Source organism: Betta splendens, chromosome 8 (assembly GCF_900634795.4).
Source record: "Betta splendens chromosome 8, fBetSpl5.4, whole genome shotgun sequence".
NCBI lineage: Eukaryota > Metazoa > Chordata > Actinopteri > Anabantiformes > Osphronemidae > Betta > Betta splendens.
Window position 1 is genome coordinate 7804248 of NC_040888.2, and position 18028 is coordinate 7822275.

At 46.9% G+C, this 18028-nt stretch overlaps 1 protein-coding gene across 1 annotated transcript; it reads right to left on the bottom strand.

The window, feature by feature from the left end:
* Positions 1-5111: 5111 nt before the first annotated feature.
* hs3st2 (heparan sulfate (glucosamine) 3-O-sulfotransferase 2) lies at positions 5112-17355 on the bottom strand. Its single transcript, XM_029159659.3, has 2 exons — positions 16335-17355; positions 5112-7017 (listed from the first exon to the last, which is right to left on the bottom strand). Exons 1-2 carry the CDS (start codon positions 16844-16846, stop codon positions 6399-6401), a joined length of 1131 nt encoding a protein of 376 aa, XP_029015492.1. The 5' UTR covers positions 16847-17355; the 3' UTR covers positions 5112-6398.
* Between the last annotated feature and the right edge of the window lie 673 nt (positions 17356-18028).

An 18028-nucleotide genomic window follows, 5' to 3' on the forward strand; every position in this document is an offset into this window, starting at 1 on the left:
GCCTCTGACTTAAGCTAGCCGCGCCTAGCTAGCCGCGCCTAGCTAGCGACGCTTTGGCTAGCGGCCATGTCGAATGCCGCTTCGTCTCGTGGGATTCGTCAGATGTGGGCGCTTTTGCGTTCTCCGGCAGCGGAAGAGCGGCGGCGTCAGCGTTTTGGGCCGTAACAGCTCATCATGCTGAACTTAAACTTGCTGCTCAAGGTCACCACTGGGGGAAAATTAGGCACAGCCATTTTAAAAGTAAGATAAGATGGAGCATCACTGTGTGAAATATGACTTGCTTAGATTTGAAGACTCGTGGTATTTTGTAATAATCTATCCCACTGAAACTTAGAGTCAAAATTGCATCTCCTGTCGACGTAACACGGCCTCTCTCTCTCTTTTTTTTTCTGTTGGATGCTCATCAGGGCGTCCGTACAGCAGTACCCGTGACCTTTACATGATGAACCGCGAGGAGCCTCGGTTCTGACATATCGTTTCGTCTTGGGAGTCTTTGGCAAAGAGCTGCAAGTCGCCGCGGTTGCGAGGAACACATGACAGAGTCCCGGGGCTTCTGAAAGGCCACTATCCATTCTCAGAACATTTAACAGGCGGCTCGGACACACTGTATTCGCTTGGCCCCATGAATCATAGCCGCTCACCCACATCATCTCCCTTTATTTGCTCTAATGTGTTCTCAGCTTGAGGCCTTAGTGCTGTGGCGCTCAGCTGTACAGGAGGAGCTTCCTGGACACGGTTTCCTACTGTACTTTGCCAGTGATGGTCCGAAACCATCTCATTCATCACCATTGGGAATAAACACTGAAAATGGGAAGCTATTCAACCACACCAGCTGTATGGACTCCAATGCACTGATTGAATCTCTGAAGCTCAGAGCTGCTTTAACATGACACCAGCAAGTGGCTTTGATAATAATTAGACACCAGACTTCAAGCTCAGCTTATTTTCCGACTATTTATTTTAATACCAAATCAACACGTCTGTAAAGTAGAGAAAAACAAACTCAGCGCAGCATCTGGGGAAAACAGTTGACAGCAATAATGATAAGATTTGTGCTTTAATGACCAAAACCAGGCACCGGCTTGTGTGTAGTCCTTGAATTTTGAAGTGTCACAAGAACACGCCTGTTTGGATTTTCTTTCTTTCTTTTTTTTTTTGCAGGATGCAACATCCAAGTCATTTATTTTGGAGCGAGAAAACATTCGGAAACCTTCAGCTTCGGCTCCTTGAAGACGCGCGGAAGTGTCGGCGCGTCTTAAAGAAAGAGACGTTGGCTTCAAAGTCGAGCGACGGCGTCTGGCTGCGTCAAAGCGCCGGCGCGGCTTCGACAAAACAGGGAGGAAATCAGCAGCAGACAGAGTCGCACACACTTGCTCTTGACACTTTGTTGTAAGTTATCGCACTTACACTCGCAGATAACACAGGGAGCGGAAATGTATTTAAAAATTCACACGAATGTGATGAGAACGTTGAGAAAAAAATAAAAAAAACTCTCGCTGTCTTCAAAAAATCCGGGGCGAAGCCTCTCCGAATGTTTCCTGTCTTTTCCAGTGCAATATTTATTTACAGAGAAGTTCATAAGGTCTCCGTAATTTATTCAGTGGAGCTGAAAATGACCTCTAATGAGTCAGGAGTTATTTAGCATCGGTACAATATACAACATGGTGTCTCTGTATGAAGCAATGCTGTTTAACTGAAGTGGTTCAGGCTGAATATTGTTGATAGACCGGTTTTAATAATTCAGTAGTCACACAACTTTGATGCTGTAGACACAAAGGCTGACAGTTCCAGTGGAGCTCACTGTAAGTCCCAGTTATGTCAGCAAACATTAATAATCCTCTTACATTTTGAACCTGCGCGGCGCGGCTTGTCGCGCGTTTCAGATTGATCCGTCTGTTGTCTTCATACACCGAACCACAAGGCGCCAGCGGGGCCCGTTTGGCGCCGTGACAGCGCCAGCCTCGTTACCGCTCTCACCTGCGCTTCCCGTCACGTTTGCGCTCAGTGCGCATTTAAATCACCCCACTGCGCTTCCACGGGAGGAAGGACCCGTTCAGCGAATAGTTTCCTAGAAATTGCCGCGAAGACGACGCCTGGCAGACGTTGCTGTTGTTTTAAAGGCCCGTTAAGGCGGAATGTCGCTCCTCTGCGCCGCTGAACGAGGGAGCGCCTCGCTGACGGATCGCCCGTCATTTCCCCAAATCGCCAAATCGAGGCTTAAGCGTTGATCCTCGCGCGGAGGAGAGATGAATCAGCGAAGGCGAAGAAAAGCTCCCGATCAGAAGCCCTGAAGTGGGTTCGCGATGACTGCACAGGTCTCCGATAGCGGTTGACATTTTGACATTTTGTCCGACGTTCACATTTATGTGTTTGTGTTGTTTGTATTTGCAGTCACCTCGTGCTGCTTGTTAAGTTAAACACAACGTATTCTTCGCTTCTTATATGAATTATTCCTCCTCAGATTAAAAACAGGGCCGTGTGATCAGAGCAGGGAGTGGGCAAATATCCTAAAATATTTAATGCGTTAGTCGGGCTGAGGTCTGCTGGAAGACAAGAGAAAGCCTCAGACTGATAGTGACTGAATGAGCCCATTTTCTCTCAAAGCATGGACGTAATGACACAATGGAAATGCTTTGATAAGTCACATCGCACTAAACCAGAACCAAAGTGATTGAAAAGGGCTTTGCTACAATCTATGATCATTTCCCTCTGAGAATCTCTCCCAGGCAGATAGAAGCCACCTCAATAGCTTTCGCGTTTGCTCTGATTATTGTCTCCTCTCCTCCCAAGTAAGGCCATTAGTTCCTCAATTACACAGAGTTATATTCAAGAGCGATTCGCCATTTCTTTTTTTTTTTTTTTTACAAAATGCCTACACATTAAGAGTCAATGAGGCATTATATCAACAGAGCACGTCCTCCAGCCGTGTTTACGACACCGGCGGCGTTTTATTCCCACCCCGAGAACCGCAGCGACAGCTTTATGGTTCCGGTTCATTAGGGGTGCGCTCATAAATCTGAACCCGCGTTAATAATTAGCCGTGAATGGGCAAACATGGTGTTCAGTGTCGATCAGTGAAGGTAAACACGTGTTCATGTTGTACAGTACAGGACATGAGGTATGGATAAAACACACTTCATTGATTGCCTTTTGACCCACATCCTCACGGGGGCACTGGGGAGCCAGTGGGAACTGCCTTGCTCAAGGGCACGTGGAGCCACCAGGCCACAACCACAAAATTATTCCTCAGACATAAAATCTGCATCGTTCCAGAAACATGAATAGAGAATTGAGAAACAATACTCAATAAATGTATAAAATAAATAGCTGGACTTTTAAACAGCTCGGCCACCAGCACTAACAGCGTGGAGTTTACCCACCGACTATTCCCCTTTCAGCCATTTGCAGCTAAGTGAACGCTCAGTGTTGTTTAGAGAGGAAAGTACAATTCATTATCAGCACACGCTGCGACTTTTAAGAGCTTGAGGGTACGCGAGCTGGAGCGGCTCCGGGGTTCGTACAGAACGACGCCAGTGGCGGAGGTCTGGGTGCAGTAAGTGGTGCTCGTCGGGTCCCCTTCTCCCCGAAACACCACCAGGCAAGAACTTAATTATCCGAGTTCCGGGCTCGGACTTTCTGCATTCATCAGGCGTCTGGGAGAAGCTGTCTGTTATCGCGGCCTGGTCCTTCTCCCCCTCGGAGGCGACCCCGCGGCGCCGTCTTCTTCGTTTAAATTGACTTCCTCTGTCGTTCCACGCTGATATGGAAAAGACGCTGCCCAGTCCCCGTCACCCACGAGCCGAACTCTTGCTTAAATATTCAAATGAAAAGCAGCACGGATAAAACGTGTGAACTACATGATACAAATCGCTGCCGTGTTGCACGCAAGCCGATCCATACGTTCGCAGCCGCCTCCCAGTGGCTGCTGGGCGTCCTCCCAGTGGCTGCTGGGCGTCCTCCCAGTGGCTGCTTAATTAGCTCGCCGCGCTTCCGGAGACTCGCTCCGCACTTGACCTTTCCGGCGGTAAAACAAGCAGCACATGTTCAACGGGACCGGCGGAAATGAGGTGAGGGGAAAAGGTTCCCGCATTGATTAGCGGCCTGTTTGTGTACGTACAGTAAGCGCAGATGTGCAACTGTGCTATTTAGTTGTTATTTCTTTTCCCGGAATGCACCTTTTCAATGGGAAAAATCTTCATTAGTGAGAGCAGAGGCTCTGCACGGACCTCGGGCCGTCCACAGGCTCCCGCAGCGGAAATCTGTTCTTTTCTGGGACATATTCTAATTTACAAGTACAGCTTCAAGTATGATATTCTGTGATACAACATGTTCCTGGAAAACCTTGGTGAATGATGGCATATTCAAGAGCTGCATTGATGCAGGTAGAGGTTAGCCCGCGTGCCATTTTAGAATGTAATGAGATTTCCCCTGGAGAGGTTTCTGCCTGGCAAGTTTCAAATCATCCGAGGTGAAGTCTCCTCTTCGCATTGTCCACCGAAGAAGAGGGACATCCTCATTATCCTCCATGGCTTTGGCTCATTAGGGGGGGACAGGGAGCTGTCTCGGCATAAATGCTTCGGCTCCGTCCCCTCAGATGGAAGACGTCTTGGGAAAACAGCATTCCGGTTCAGAACAAGACGCAAGCGACGACTAGTATTGAAGAATAGGGTGTTATGTCTGTTAATAATTATTACAATTACAATCATTAATGTGTCTTCAGAAGCAGATTGCAATTACTGTAATTTCTTAGACGCCTCATGTTTTAACATGATTTTCTCTGTAGTAGAGAAATGATAGTCTGTCGATTGAGCAATTTCAAACGACCAACTAGACGCATTCGACTTTGGCCTCCTCATCATCGCTATTTCTTTATAAAGAGGGAAAATGAAGGACTCTCTTGTTGTGTATTGTTAGGCATCAGTGGTGGAGGTGTTTCTTCCTCAGAGTCTTTCAAAGTTCATGACATTTACAACAGCTTCGTTGGTATTTACTTTGAAGGTTAGAATGGTCCGTCAGAAAGTTTCCAGCGTCCAGTGAACATTTGTTCTGTGCTAATCAGATGTCACATGCGAAGTGAAGCGCGCACGTGGAATAAATCAACGATTCATCCGTCATGGTCCAAGTGCTTTAATCCGATCGCTTTATCAAATATATTAATAGAAGAACCTCTTAAATAATTTAATTACATCCAAATATACTCGTTAAACATCTGGAATACAGAAAAAGACACAGGTTACATGTGAAGTAGCCGCGGAGCAACAACGTGATCTTTACGTGGCGACGGTGGTGTGAAAGGCTTCTCAGTGCCCTCAGGATCTGGGGGGGAGTTATGATTTATAATTAACTCGGCCGAGATAAATATGAGCTCAACTGGTGCGCCTGCTGATGGCTCGCTAAGGAGCAGGCAGATGCGGACGTTATTGACAGGTTAATCAAAAATTAATGAAGGATATCAGACGTGGCGGTTTAAACGGACACGTGCTGGAGGAGCTCAGCGGGAAGTAACTTAGAGAATATCTCATTTCCCTAATACTGAAGGTCACATTGCAGCCTATTAAAGCCTGAGACAAGCACTGCTGCTGCTGATTAACATGCTGTTGTGTCATTTAATTACATATAAATAAACCATATTTATCAAATATCCGCCACATTTCGCTGAGACAGTTTTGAAGGGTTTCCTTGGTCGGCCGCACTTTCCTCTCATCTTTTGTGTTGATCTTTTTTTTAAAGGCTTCCTCAGAAATGATTAATGACAGCCCTGATTGGACCCATGGTGGAGATTCGGCAGGTTAATCTATGTGCTTAGAGTGAAGACCCCTTTCAGAGAATGAACATGAACAAATCCATCAAGAGGGGAATCTTGAAAGCTAATGAGATCGGCGACATGCACGGAGGCATTTTGTCTGTCCACGGGCTTCGTACAAAAACGTCCTGGTGCTGATGCACCCACCAACTGTTTCTGTTTTAACACTTGGGTTTGTCTCATGAGCTTCGTCAACAATAAAAAAGTAATCCATTGCAGTGAACAATAACTGAGGGCTTTTACAGTATATCTCATTGACATTTAGGGCACGATGAGAGCTTATTTTAAGTGTAAAGCCAGTGATTTAATTAAACGGAAAGGATGAATAAAGAAGAAATCTAGCAGGTAATGAATCTTTAATGTGTGTCTAAATGGCAGGAAGGCATCGTGATGGCTGCTGGTTTATGAACTGGTTAATGACTTAATGCTTGTTCATGAATTCACACATAATGTTCTGGACACAGTAAAGAAAATATATCATCATCAGGACCATGTGTGACATTACTGTAATTGTTTATAACCAGGGAGCAGCTCTTAGTTTATACTTACTGTCGTTTTATAATAGCGTTATTAAACATTCTGTTGATTTTCCAGCTCAGTCCCACTTGAAGTCGTGTCCCACCGTCTCATAGAACTTGACGTTAAAGGGTCTGTAAAACTCCTGCAGCTGCTCTATAACTTCCTGGTCGATCTGTACATGAGTCCTACCCTTGGACTTGCCGAGGCAGCGCGGCTGGCTGCTGCTCTCCGGCTTCTTCAGGCAGGGGAAGCCTTTGGTTCGATTAAAGTAGAAGTGCTTGTCCGTGATTATCCGCTTGAGGCCCAGGAAGTCCTGGACCCGGCCCATCTCCCCGGCCGGGTCCGTGATCAGCCGCTCCCCGCTCACGAAGTGGATCTGCGACAGGCGGAAGTACTGCAGCCAGTTCTCCAGGTGCAGAATGTACATCCCGATGCGAATGGCGTTCCAGGAGGCGTCCACGAGGCCCACGCTGCGGTTCTTGAAGGCCAGGTCCTCAAAGGTGGGAATGTCGGGCTTCTTGGACAGCGTCTGCGTGTAGTCGGAAATGGCCCTCGTCACCGGGTTGCGCACCACCACGATCAGCTTGGTGTCGCGGGACATGCTGGAGATGCGCCTGGGCGCCTCCCTGGTGACGAAGTAGCTCGGAGTCTTCTCCAGTGTGATCTGGCTGTCCAGCGTTCGCGGCATCAGGCCCCTTGTGGGAGAAACAAAGGGAGGAAACAGAGGGATGAGTCAGCAGGAGCTGCTTCATGGCAGACAGTGAAACAGTGGAAAACGGTGCAGGTGCAGCAGGAATCTGCCATTTGGGTAAAAGCACAAGAACCTGGATTATGAAATCATTATTATTTACCTTTGCTTATGCAACAGTCTGACTGCCTTGTGCTGCAGCACAAAGCACAGCTGGAGCATTTTCCAGAGGCGTTGTGTTTTGTCTGCCTTTTTCTGAGTGTGCAGCTCCAAGACAACGGGGATGTGTTTGTCAGACAGAGTTGCTCCAACGGGAACATGCGTCCTAACGATCATCACGACTGCCGCCGAGTTCGGGCAAACGTTGTGTATGTGTATGTGTCGCGTTTGTCCTGCGTAACGGGAGGTTTCCCTCCGACGCGTCGCTTCAATAGAAGGTGATTAACGTCCGCTTCCCGTTTTTGTGGCTGCAGTAACGTCAGCATGGCTGCAGAATAGTGCTGGTGAATGGTACTTTTCTCTTTATGATTATATCACAGCTCTATTTCACAGCATGCGAGTGTGTTTGTGGATTTCAGCCACAGCGCTGATGATTAAATACCACATTTTCTTTATTATTACTGGGGGAAGCTTCGATTAAAACCTAACCTTTCTCAAAGCTTTCTTTCTCAAGGTAGAGGTAGCCATAGGTTACCTCTAAAGTCCTGGAAATATTGATCCATTTAGCTTTATTTATGATTCCTGAGTTGTTGGCTCGGCTGCCTCAGGGCCACGAGGCAACTATTAATCTTTTATAAGAACAGCACCTTTTCCAGCAAACAGCTTTGCAACACACTAAAAAAAACAACTTTTTTCCAGACGGGGGCATGAAACCACACAGAGTTTGGGCCGCGTGCGAAGAAGACGGTCTTTGTCGGTCCCCGGCGTGTTCGCCGTCCCGCGTGGAGAGGATTATCGGCCGACCCGCGTCGCCACGCGTCCTGCAGCCAAAGGTCACGCTAAGCTAGCACTCACGCAGCCGCATGCTGGAGACACCACAGCCCTGTAGGTGGTCAAACACGAGGCTCTGCGAGGAAGGCGTCCAAAAATACCGTGGATAATAAATAACGAGTGGCCTTTTTCTCCACGTCGGTGGTTACAGAACCTAAAACCTCAGGCCAGTCTGTCCGTCAGAACCGATTGCAACATGTTCTAACATACCTGGAGTTATCGATTTTTTCCACCCCTTGTGTCTTTTCTTTTTCCTTCACAGCTGTATAAATCACAGGACCACGCTGACGATGTGTGGATGGAAACACAAGAGGCGAAGTTGGGAAACCAGCAGCACTGTTGGAGCCACTCTTTGTCTGTTTCCCACATTAAAACAATACAAGTAACAGTCTAATTAGTCAAACTCCAAGTTCCTTTATTTATTTCCAGAAAAACTGCTTGGCCGCACTCGAGACTCGAGTAAAAAACCCACCTAAGTTATCAAATCAATGAGAGTGTCCTCCTCATATTTCCATTTCTCATGACCATTGATTTATATTCCAACTTCTGTAATTCAATCATAACAACCTACTGAATCAAACTAGACAAATGACAAGTCACACTTTCAATTACACAGTGAATCTTCTCAACAGATTCTTATTACGAGTAAACAATTTGAAGGCATTTTCCAACTGAGGAGCTTCAAGCGCAGAACAAGTCGTTTACAATCGGGCAATGGATCCTTTGGATCTTCGCACCTGTTGGCTCGAAATGAGACACAAGCAAAATATTTCCAGTGCGTCTTGGACCGCCCAGCGGCTCATTACACTGATACTGTACGTGCCTCCTTTGAGCGCTCCACCTGTACTTCAGCACGTCGCCTGAAATGATTAGAAATAACCGGTCGCCAAGAGGAACAAGGTGCTTTTCGCTGATCAAAAGGTGCACGTCCTCATTTTCAATGAAATAGAGGCTATTTTGAAAGGATGCTTTCATGTCGGCGGGAGCAATGAGTTGCAAGTCGCCCGTCTTGGAGTGATGTTAATGAGGAACACTGGGGGAGCCTTTAATATCTACAAACATTGTTTTGATCTAGCGTTTTGTACTTAAGACTCACATTCATGATCGTTTGTCTGGTTATTGCAAAATTAGCATCGCACGTGCCGGCGGATCTGTTTTGTGTGCAACACCAGCGACGAGGACGTTCGTTAATTCCGATGCATCGTTTTCTTCGGAAGCAGCGGTTTGTATCTCTCCACTACTGAGATAGCAGGAATCAGGCCAGAAGGGGAACATGTGCTACCTGAGGCAGGCGTCTGAACCATCTAACATTTACTTTGCAGGGTTTTTTTTTTTTTTTTCTCCCCACCCGTGCCCCCAAGAAACTATCAGCAGTTCACACAGCACCTGAAACTAAAAGATAAAATTGTGGGTCTTCACTGCGGCGGGTTCCGGAGCACAACGCGCTCCCCAGCCCGTCCCTGCGAGGAAGCGTTTCATATCAGGACGAATCCAGTTCCTCGAAAGTTGCTGTGAGGACGTCGCAGGTGGGACGAAATGCGCCGGTAAATAAAAACACGCTTGAAGAACACAAGGGCCACACGCAGCCAGACACGTACCGCCATTAAGTGACATTTGAGTGAAGCGCCCTGATTGATTACCCACCGCCTCGCTCCGTGTCAACGCTAAATTCTTTGGGGTAATTTACAACCTCAGAGAAACTTTAAGTCAGGACGCATTACAGGCTCGGCTGTGACATTTTAATCACTCTGAGAGAATGAACTCAGGTGTGAACGAGCTGCTCGATACTGTAAATAAGACCCGTTTCTGGTTAAGAAAGCGAACATGTGGTGGGAAACTAATTTGTTCTGGTTGCTGAACTGCACAATGCTTCTTAATAATTCCTGTAAAAAGGAAGTTCAGTCTCAGCATTTCATTTATTTTATTCTGTGAACTGGTGATGTGATACATTGTGAATATTCCAACGTAATTAGAATAGTTCAGTAGATGAGGCCTAATTTCAAGCATTAGAAATGAATGGCATCAGACCAGACTGTGTGTCTTAAAGCACAGAAAGCATGTTACTGGAAAACATGTCATTAATGAGCAGTGAAAGCCAGTCTGCATATTGTTGTGACCCTGGGAGAACCTGCTGGCTATCACGCTCATGATTTATCTCAGCTGGAGCGGTGCTAGCAGGAGGTCTGGAGTTCACACTTACTTCCCTCTGGATGCTGCTGTATCATTACGGAGGAATAAGTCACAGACACGGATGTCTTTATTTGAAAATACCTACGAGCTCCCATTAAACCCGGAGACACCATTCCCCTGCAGTGTGCTTTGCCACTGGAGCGCTGCAGGACAACACCCATTATGGATTGTCTCTGGCCTCGCCAATCAGTCAAGTTCTACACAGCGTTTGCTGCTCGAAAACGTAAACATGAGCAATGAATCACATTTAAAGTAAATGCCAATAATGTCCGTGCTTTAATGAAGCCATAAATAAATTGATAATGAAAACAAAAAACCCTGTTTAGTGCTTCAACTCCCATTTGCCACGTGGGAAGCGTCCCTGAACACACCGCTGAATTTTAAAACTGAAGTCCTCTAAATCCAGCTGCCGGCCCACAAAAGTTTCCCCAGGAGGGTGAAAGGCTATAGTCAGCATTGTAGCAGCAAGCAGGTGGGGCTGATTTATGGACTGCAGCAAAAATAAATAAAATGTTAAGATTGATTCTGAAATGTTTTAAAAAATTGCTGGTTCTCAGTTGCTGCAGTTCATGACGCCACGACCTGTCACAGCTTCACTTCATCATAATCTGGTTTGTGGAGCTTTTTATCTGTTAGTTTCCTCTGTGATCTATTATATGACGCCCGGAAGGTTGAGACGCCCGCTTCTAATGTTGAACTGCACACGACCCGTCAGGAGGAGCACTTTTAACCCACAGGGTTCACGCGAACCTTTTAATAAACCCAATAACTTTTGCAGAAAGTAGTAAAGGTTCAACAACCACATGATTTGATTAGGAGTTCTGTACAGAGCGCGTCCCATTTTCAGACGACGAAGGGCAATTTACTGAAGATCAGACAGGATCAGACGCACTTTACACAATGGATCATATAAGTCAGGAACAACCAGTAAATGGCGTCTAAACACAGACTTTGAATCAATGCATCCTAAACTGCAAACAGAGCGATGAAAGTGAATCACCGCCGTCACAAACTGAGCAATCGGAGCCACTGAGTCCGAAGCTTTTTCTGTTTCCGATGTAACGATGCAAACGCAGACACGCAACGCTGCATCACGTCAGACACTTCACAGCTGAGGACGCGCACCCAAACGCAGGAACAACCCTCGTTCATCAGACCATCCGAACGAGTAAAGGTCAGCGTGAATCATCTCCTCGTGACAGTGAATGGACTCAGAATCTATTACTCTGGGTTGAACTTAAAACCAAGACAAGCTTTGAGAATGGGTTTGGAGCAATACTACGAAAACAAAGCAGTACACACAACACAGTACACATTAGACCTACATCACTCTCATACATAATAACTGTAAATACCCCATTATTGCAGAGCCTGACCGCAGTTAATTCATGCTTTCATGCTCCACACTTTCACCAGATCCAATGAAAAACCAGCTGTTGTTAAAAGCACCAACGTGAATGGGCTTCAGCTTATAGACCATTAATCATAATATTTAGTGTTTCTGCAGCGGCAGAGAGATTTAAAGGAAAGCATTTACCTCCCACTTGACCACAAATGTTTGTCATTAAAAGCCCTAATAATGATTTCTGCACATTAGGCGATATGCTGGAGCGCGAGGCTTAAATCCGAGCATTAGGCACCGCCGGTCCAGTATCTGGAGCCATTTAAAAGCAAAACAGTGGCACATTAAATTATAAGACAAAGTCTCCCGGGCTTTGGTCGCCTATGTGTTATCATGGAGAGCGGCCATTTTAAAATACTGCCCACAAAAGCACTTTGGTGCATAACCCTTATAGACCAAGTGCAGAGTTGGCAGAAGATCGGATCAAGACGTTTTTAAATTACCATAACTCTGAGGAATCCTAAACTTTTAAATTGCCCTCGTACCAAATCAGCACAGTGGAGCGCGGAATGAATAGCTGACGAGATTAGCAGTATCTCATTGTGTTTCATTGTTAAAACGCTGTTGAACAATCAGCCTTTGCCTTGTTTGCTTTGTTCCTCGTGGAGTTCTATGCAGCTCAAGGACCTTTGCTTTTAGACTTTCAGGTGAAGTTCTGTTTCGTCTGCACATTTTGTTGAACTGTCGACGCTTTGGATTTCACCCTTTTATCAGGTCCTGTGTGTGGCTTCTGGTCACGATTGTTCTGGCAGCAACTGCTGTTGAAGTGATTGCGGATTTTGAGTAGCAGCTTGAGTCGTAATATTAAAATATTATTTGAATATTTCCTATAATTACTCGAGTTTTCAAATGTCTCGCTGTCAGACGTTCTCAGACTCCTCTGGTAAATTGTGTTTCGCACAAACCATTTGGCCCGAAATGTCCTGAAAAGCCTTTTGCAGCCGCGTTTGCCCCCCCGCCGCCCAAATCCATTAACAGTTTGTATTAGGCAGGTACAGTTGACGGCGCACAGGGAACGTTCTTATGCTGCGTGACTTTCATCATATCTGCGCCCCCTCCTAAAAAATGGCATCTTCCTCCTCCCTGATACGACAGAAAAAGATCCGGGCTCCGCTCCATTATTAAAGTATCACTCACTTCGATTACAGCTGTGATGACATCTGATCATTAATCACCAGCAACAGAGGCCCGGCGACTCCAAAGTCTATTAGGAACTAACAAAGAGCGGCTCGGCAGCTGGAGACGTCCACTGCAGCGAAGGCGAGGGGCACAGGTGAATCGCAGTTTAGCATCTTTACAATCAAGCGTCTATTTCTCCAACTTAATTGGAGACAAATTGGTTGAAGCCGCGCCAGCGACTGGGCCAGACGTCTCCTTTTTGACACTGTAGTAGGTTTGTTCTCCCACAAATAATAGCATCCGGCCACTTTTTCATCCAGCAGGACAATAACCGCCCCCCTGAATCCCACAAAAGCCGCATAATGTCTTTCACCTTGGACCAAATCCTATTTAATCGCTGTCATTTCAACTCGGAGGTTCCTGTTTTCCTTGAAATAACAATTATTCATGGTTTGCTCGGCGGAGGGGAAATGACTGACACTTGCTCTCCTTGAGCAATAACACGTTGAATTGAACCGAGCTATGAGCTGTCACATTAACATGTGGCGCGGGGGGAGAAGAATCCGCGGACGCTCAGATGAAGACATTCACACCAGGAAGTATTTAAAAGCCTGAGCTGAAGACAGAACCAGCTTATTGTTTTACCTGTTGCTTTTATCTATTTCATGAAGCTAATGTCACACGTCCACCGCACTGCTGTGTGACAGCTGCAATTAAAATGCTCTATTTTAGCATCATTTCCATAAAACGCCCTTCATGGTGATAACATTGGGACATTTTGAATGATGGCCTTAATCAGTGATGGGCAGGTCTCGTCCCGCCTCCGCACACAGTTACCTTTCAGATGTTCCTCCTGGCTTCACAGGACGGCCCGCAGCAAAGTGACAGCCAAGGGTAGTTTGTAAACGGAGAGCGGCGCGATCCTAGCGGCGCTATCGCGCTCCGCTCAGATGGTGAGAATAAGGGAGAGGGGGAATTAGATCCCTGCTCAGCGGGTTAGGCCGCGTCTGCCAAGGGGGGAATATTAACAAGTTGACTGTCTCTAAGTGTAGTCTGACTCCTACTGATTGCTCAGTGTTTCCAGAATCTCAATGTCTCCCACAGGACATCTGACGGTGCCATTTTTCTCAGCTTAGACTCAATTTAAAGTTAATTTATTGCTTGACCTACAGCAAATTTCATGATCATACCAAAATAATGACACAGTATATCATTAATGACTGAGCGACCAACCTGCCCTCTAAAAGGAGTGACATCGCAGGTCATCCGTGCAGGCGGCTTCTAATGACTTACAGTTCACTGTTAATGGAGCCGTAGATGCATAGATGGGCTTTGGAAGTGCAGCCATCTGTTTTTTGATGATCAACTGGTCAAAGTTGTCGAGTAATTCTCACCCACGCGCTGCGTTTCATAATGCGCACTCCTTCACCGTTCAAACGGTCCCCGTCCACCTTTTTCCCATGATGCCGTTCCCCGAGAGCCAAACATGGCAAGCGGAGACAGGGGCGATTTCCAGCTGTTTATGATGTGGCCAGCACCGTGACACATGTGAGCTAAAATAAGCTCATAAACATATACAGCGTACGGTAATAAGCTAAAAGCTCAGGTGTTCGACTCATCCCTCTCATCGTCTTCCAGCTATGGGTTTCTTAGTTCAATTAACCACCTAATAGCATCAGAAGCACTTAGGGAACACTGAGATGTGGCTGATGGCTCTTACACCACCACTGAGTGGATCTTACACAGACTCAGGCTAATCCTGAAGTGGAGGAACTGTTCAGCACACGTTTATCTGCGTGGTTCCGTTGGTTCCAGAACATCACGGCCACAAAGCACACTGTCTAAAAACACGCCACGGAGGAAAATGTGACAGTTAATCAGAATGGAGAGAGATTCCAGGCGGCGCCCTGCCAACCGTCCCAACGCTATGACAGATAATCACTAAGGTCCAGTCCAACACAATGAACGTCACTCAGTCACTTGTCACGTTGAGCAACTGCTTCTGCGGCCTGAATTAATCCGCTCCGTGTCCGAGGTGTCGTTAACGCGTTTATCTTGAACACACGAACCGTCAGCGTGTGACAAGCGGCGTTGTTTCAGCTTTGTAATTTTCCCACAAGTGGAATATCAATAAGGGGCCCCGGTGCATCTCGCGCCTTGAGTGACGGGAATGAATCGGACCCCTGTGCATCCTGAACCTCGGGACTCATAATTTGCCTAGAGTGATGAGGCTTAAGATGGAACGTGGAAGGAGGATAATGCCTGGCCTATTTCAGCGCTTCGCTTCAGTCAGTGTCACTCAGTGCTCGCATTACGCACCTCTACGTGCTGAGTTTCTGCTGAGGTCGGCTGTTCAACCCTCCACTCACACGCCGAGTCCACCGTCTGCTTGCCAACGTGCTGTTTTCGAGTCAAACTCGTTTTTGAAACGCTCATAACCATAAAGACTGTCTGCAAAAAGCCTCCGGGGAGGTTTACGTCTGCAATCAAACAACTACAACAAAAACACACAATGCAAACAAACAAGGAAGCAGAATATGTGGGGGATTAAAATTATCAGCAATTAGAATTGAAAAGAGAACTGAATAAAGATGCTAATTATAATGTGAAACGCCTGCTTTTAAAAGATCAAGTCCAACCTGGGGTTTCTGTTTTGTTCTCATACTAATCATTTGTGTAATATCAGAGCCGCTGGTTAATTGGTTGAAGATGAGAAGGACCGATTCGCTTTTCTGGAGTGTAGAGCAGCTTTGGAGATAACTACTGTACATCACACATCCTCTTTGTCTGCATCTGCGTCGGAGCCAGATCTTCTTGCATCTGCAGGTCCACATTATTTAACAATGACATCACCCAAGGCAGATTTTTATGCCTTTCGTGATTTTATTGTGGCTGTAAAGTGAAGCGCTTGCATGACTGGCTGAAACGTGAACGCATTAAACCGAATGACTGAGCAGCATTGTGCTTTTCCACGTGTAGAGCACACGCCGTTGCAACAAGTAGAATCTTGTTTTCGCCGTGAATCTGATTTTAGGTCGCTGTTTGGCCACGATGTGATGGACAGGCGCTTGTTTGGTTCAGCTCTCGCTGCTCCTTTCTGCGGTGCAGCCCGAGAACAGACTCCGTGGCTCGCTCCGCGGTCTTGGAAGCGGCGCTTCGTGGTCTGTTCTCGCCACGCTGGTGGCATCTTGGGTGTTGGAGCGGAAAGATGTAGGCAGCTTGAGCAATTGGACATGGAGGCTTTCTGGAGAACATCTCCGGAGAGTGAAGCACTTCTAGCAGTGCAAACTTGGTTGTGTTTAAAAGCATCAACCCACCATAAACTATCATTCCAACCAATTTAACTGCCGTTTCAGAGCTGTGGGATTGTGGAGCGTGGACTGGTCCCACATCAGCCTCGTGGAGCTGTCCGTTCAGCACCACGGAGCAACACGGGCAGCAGTGAACAGCATCCTCCAGCCTCCAATGACACAGTGCAGAGTCTAACTTATGTTTGTGACCTGACCTACAGTAAAACTTTTTATGTGTTTCATAAATATCCTATGGCTCAGAACAAAGAAACGAAGGTGTCAATCACTCCACCTGCACAAAAGGGCAGAGGCACGAGTTTCATTGTGTCTCACCTGTACCAGTCCAGCCCTCTGTCGTAGTTCCTGTCGAAAAAGTGCGGCTCCGTTCCCAGCGCGCGCACATCTGGATGAATCCGGATGAACTCCAGCACCGCGCGGGTGCCTCCCTTCTTAACGCCAACTATTAGCGCGTTCGGCAGCTTCTTATTCCCGTATTTCTGCGCGACGCTCATGTTCTTCGACTTCACCTCAGCCCAGCGACTCCCCGACGAGGCGGGGGCTCTGGTCTGATCGCGGGGCTCGCTCGACCCCCGCTGGGCGGCGGATTCGTTCAGAGCGGACCTGACCTCCAGCGAAGCGCAGTGCTCGGGTCTTCCGAGAAGTTTCTTGGCGCCTGCGTTCTTATTAGGCGGGCATCTCCTCCCCTCGTAGCCTCGGTCTGTCATGATCGTGCCACGGCAGAAGATGATATTATAGCACAAATAGGTGCACGACAGTGACACGGTGAACATGAAGGCGAATCTGGCGCTGAATCTGTTCGCAGATGAGAGGAACCTATGCGCCATGTCTCCATGGGTTCAAAGTGCTGCATGATTTTCCATCGGAGTTCCTCTTCTCTGGGTCTGCGTTCGGACTCTGGCAGTAGTAAATGTACCAGAGTGAGACGGAGTGGCATATGTGGATAGGGGTGGCTACTCGGAGACATCAACTGCGCGCAACTCGAATTATTTCTTTTCATAGGCTGCTGAACTGTGCGGGAAACTTGGAGCACAATAAAAACACGCGGCGGAAAATAGCGCGGTAGTTCTCATTTGCGCGAGTTCTCCTCGAGCACTTTGAAGCGTCTCACTTAGATTAGTCCCCGGCGCCACTGCCTTGAAATGAATCCCAAACGGATTTATCGGCCGTCTCCGCGCTTCTTATTGTTGTGTTTAAAGACTGGCACCGAGAAGAAAGTCCAACGCGTCCTAAAAACTCCCACTGGCGCGTCTGCTCCGTCTGCCTCCGGGGGGTTTCGATGCGCAGCCCACCTTTCCCTTTCATAATGAAGTTGTGAAGATATATGCACTTAGGCCAGCGGCTATAAATATTTAATCAACCCCATGACGTCACGTACATGATCATAATTCTACATGCGTTCTGGCTTTTAAAGGGACACCTCGGCAGATTGGAAACGTCCAATGTGGAGGTTGAAAGATAACGTTTGATTGCAGCTAAGATGGATGATTACATTGTGTGTATTAACAGAGTCATAATCTGTGGTGGTTCATGCTCAGGGCATTTACTTCCACAATACATCATCTGCTGTGAACAACAACAATTATTTCTCAAGGCTAAGCTTTATTCTCCATACAGTTATTTGTTTGTGTTCTTTTTGATCACAAACGAACTGAATGGTTCCTCTGTGCTGCCCAGGTGCACGGATGCCGAGCGGAATGTTAAATTCCCTGTGTTTTCAATGTCATGGTCAAAGTTTGTTTTATTGTGGAGGAGGAATAACTTATGAAGCCTCTGGTTAGACCCAAGGTGCAATATTCTCCTTTTTTACCATTACGTTGTTTTTTATTTTATTTCTGGAGCCCTGCATCCACGCTGAATGGGCAAACTGGCTTCTTCCTGAAGATTGGGAAACATTTGCTGTTGTTGAAACACAGACGCAGCAATATCGGTGCTGTAGAGAGAAATCAGACTGCAGTGATGTGCGGCGAATCCTTCCAGCTTCAAGGCGAAGAGTTTCTTCAGTTGAT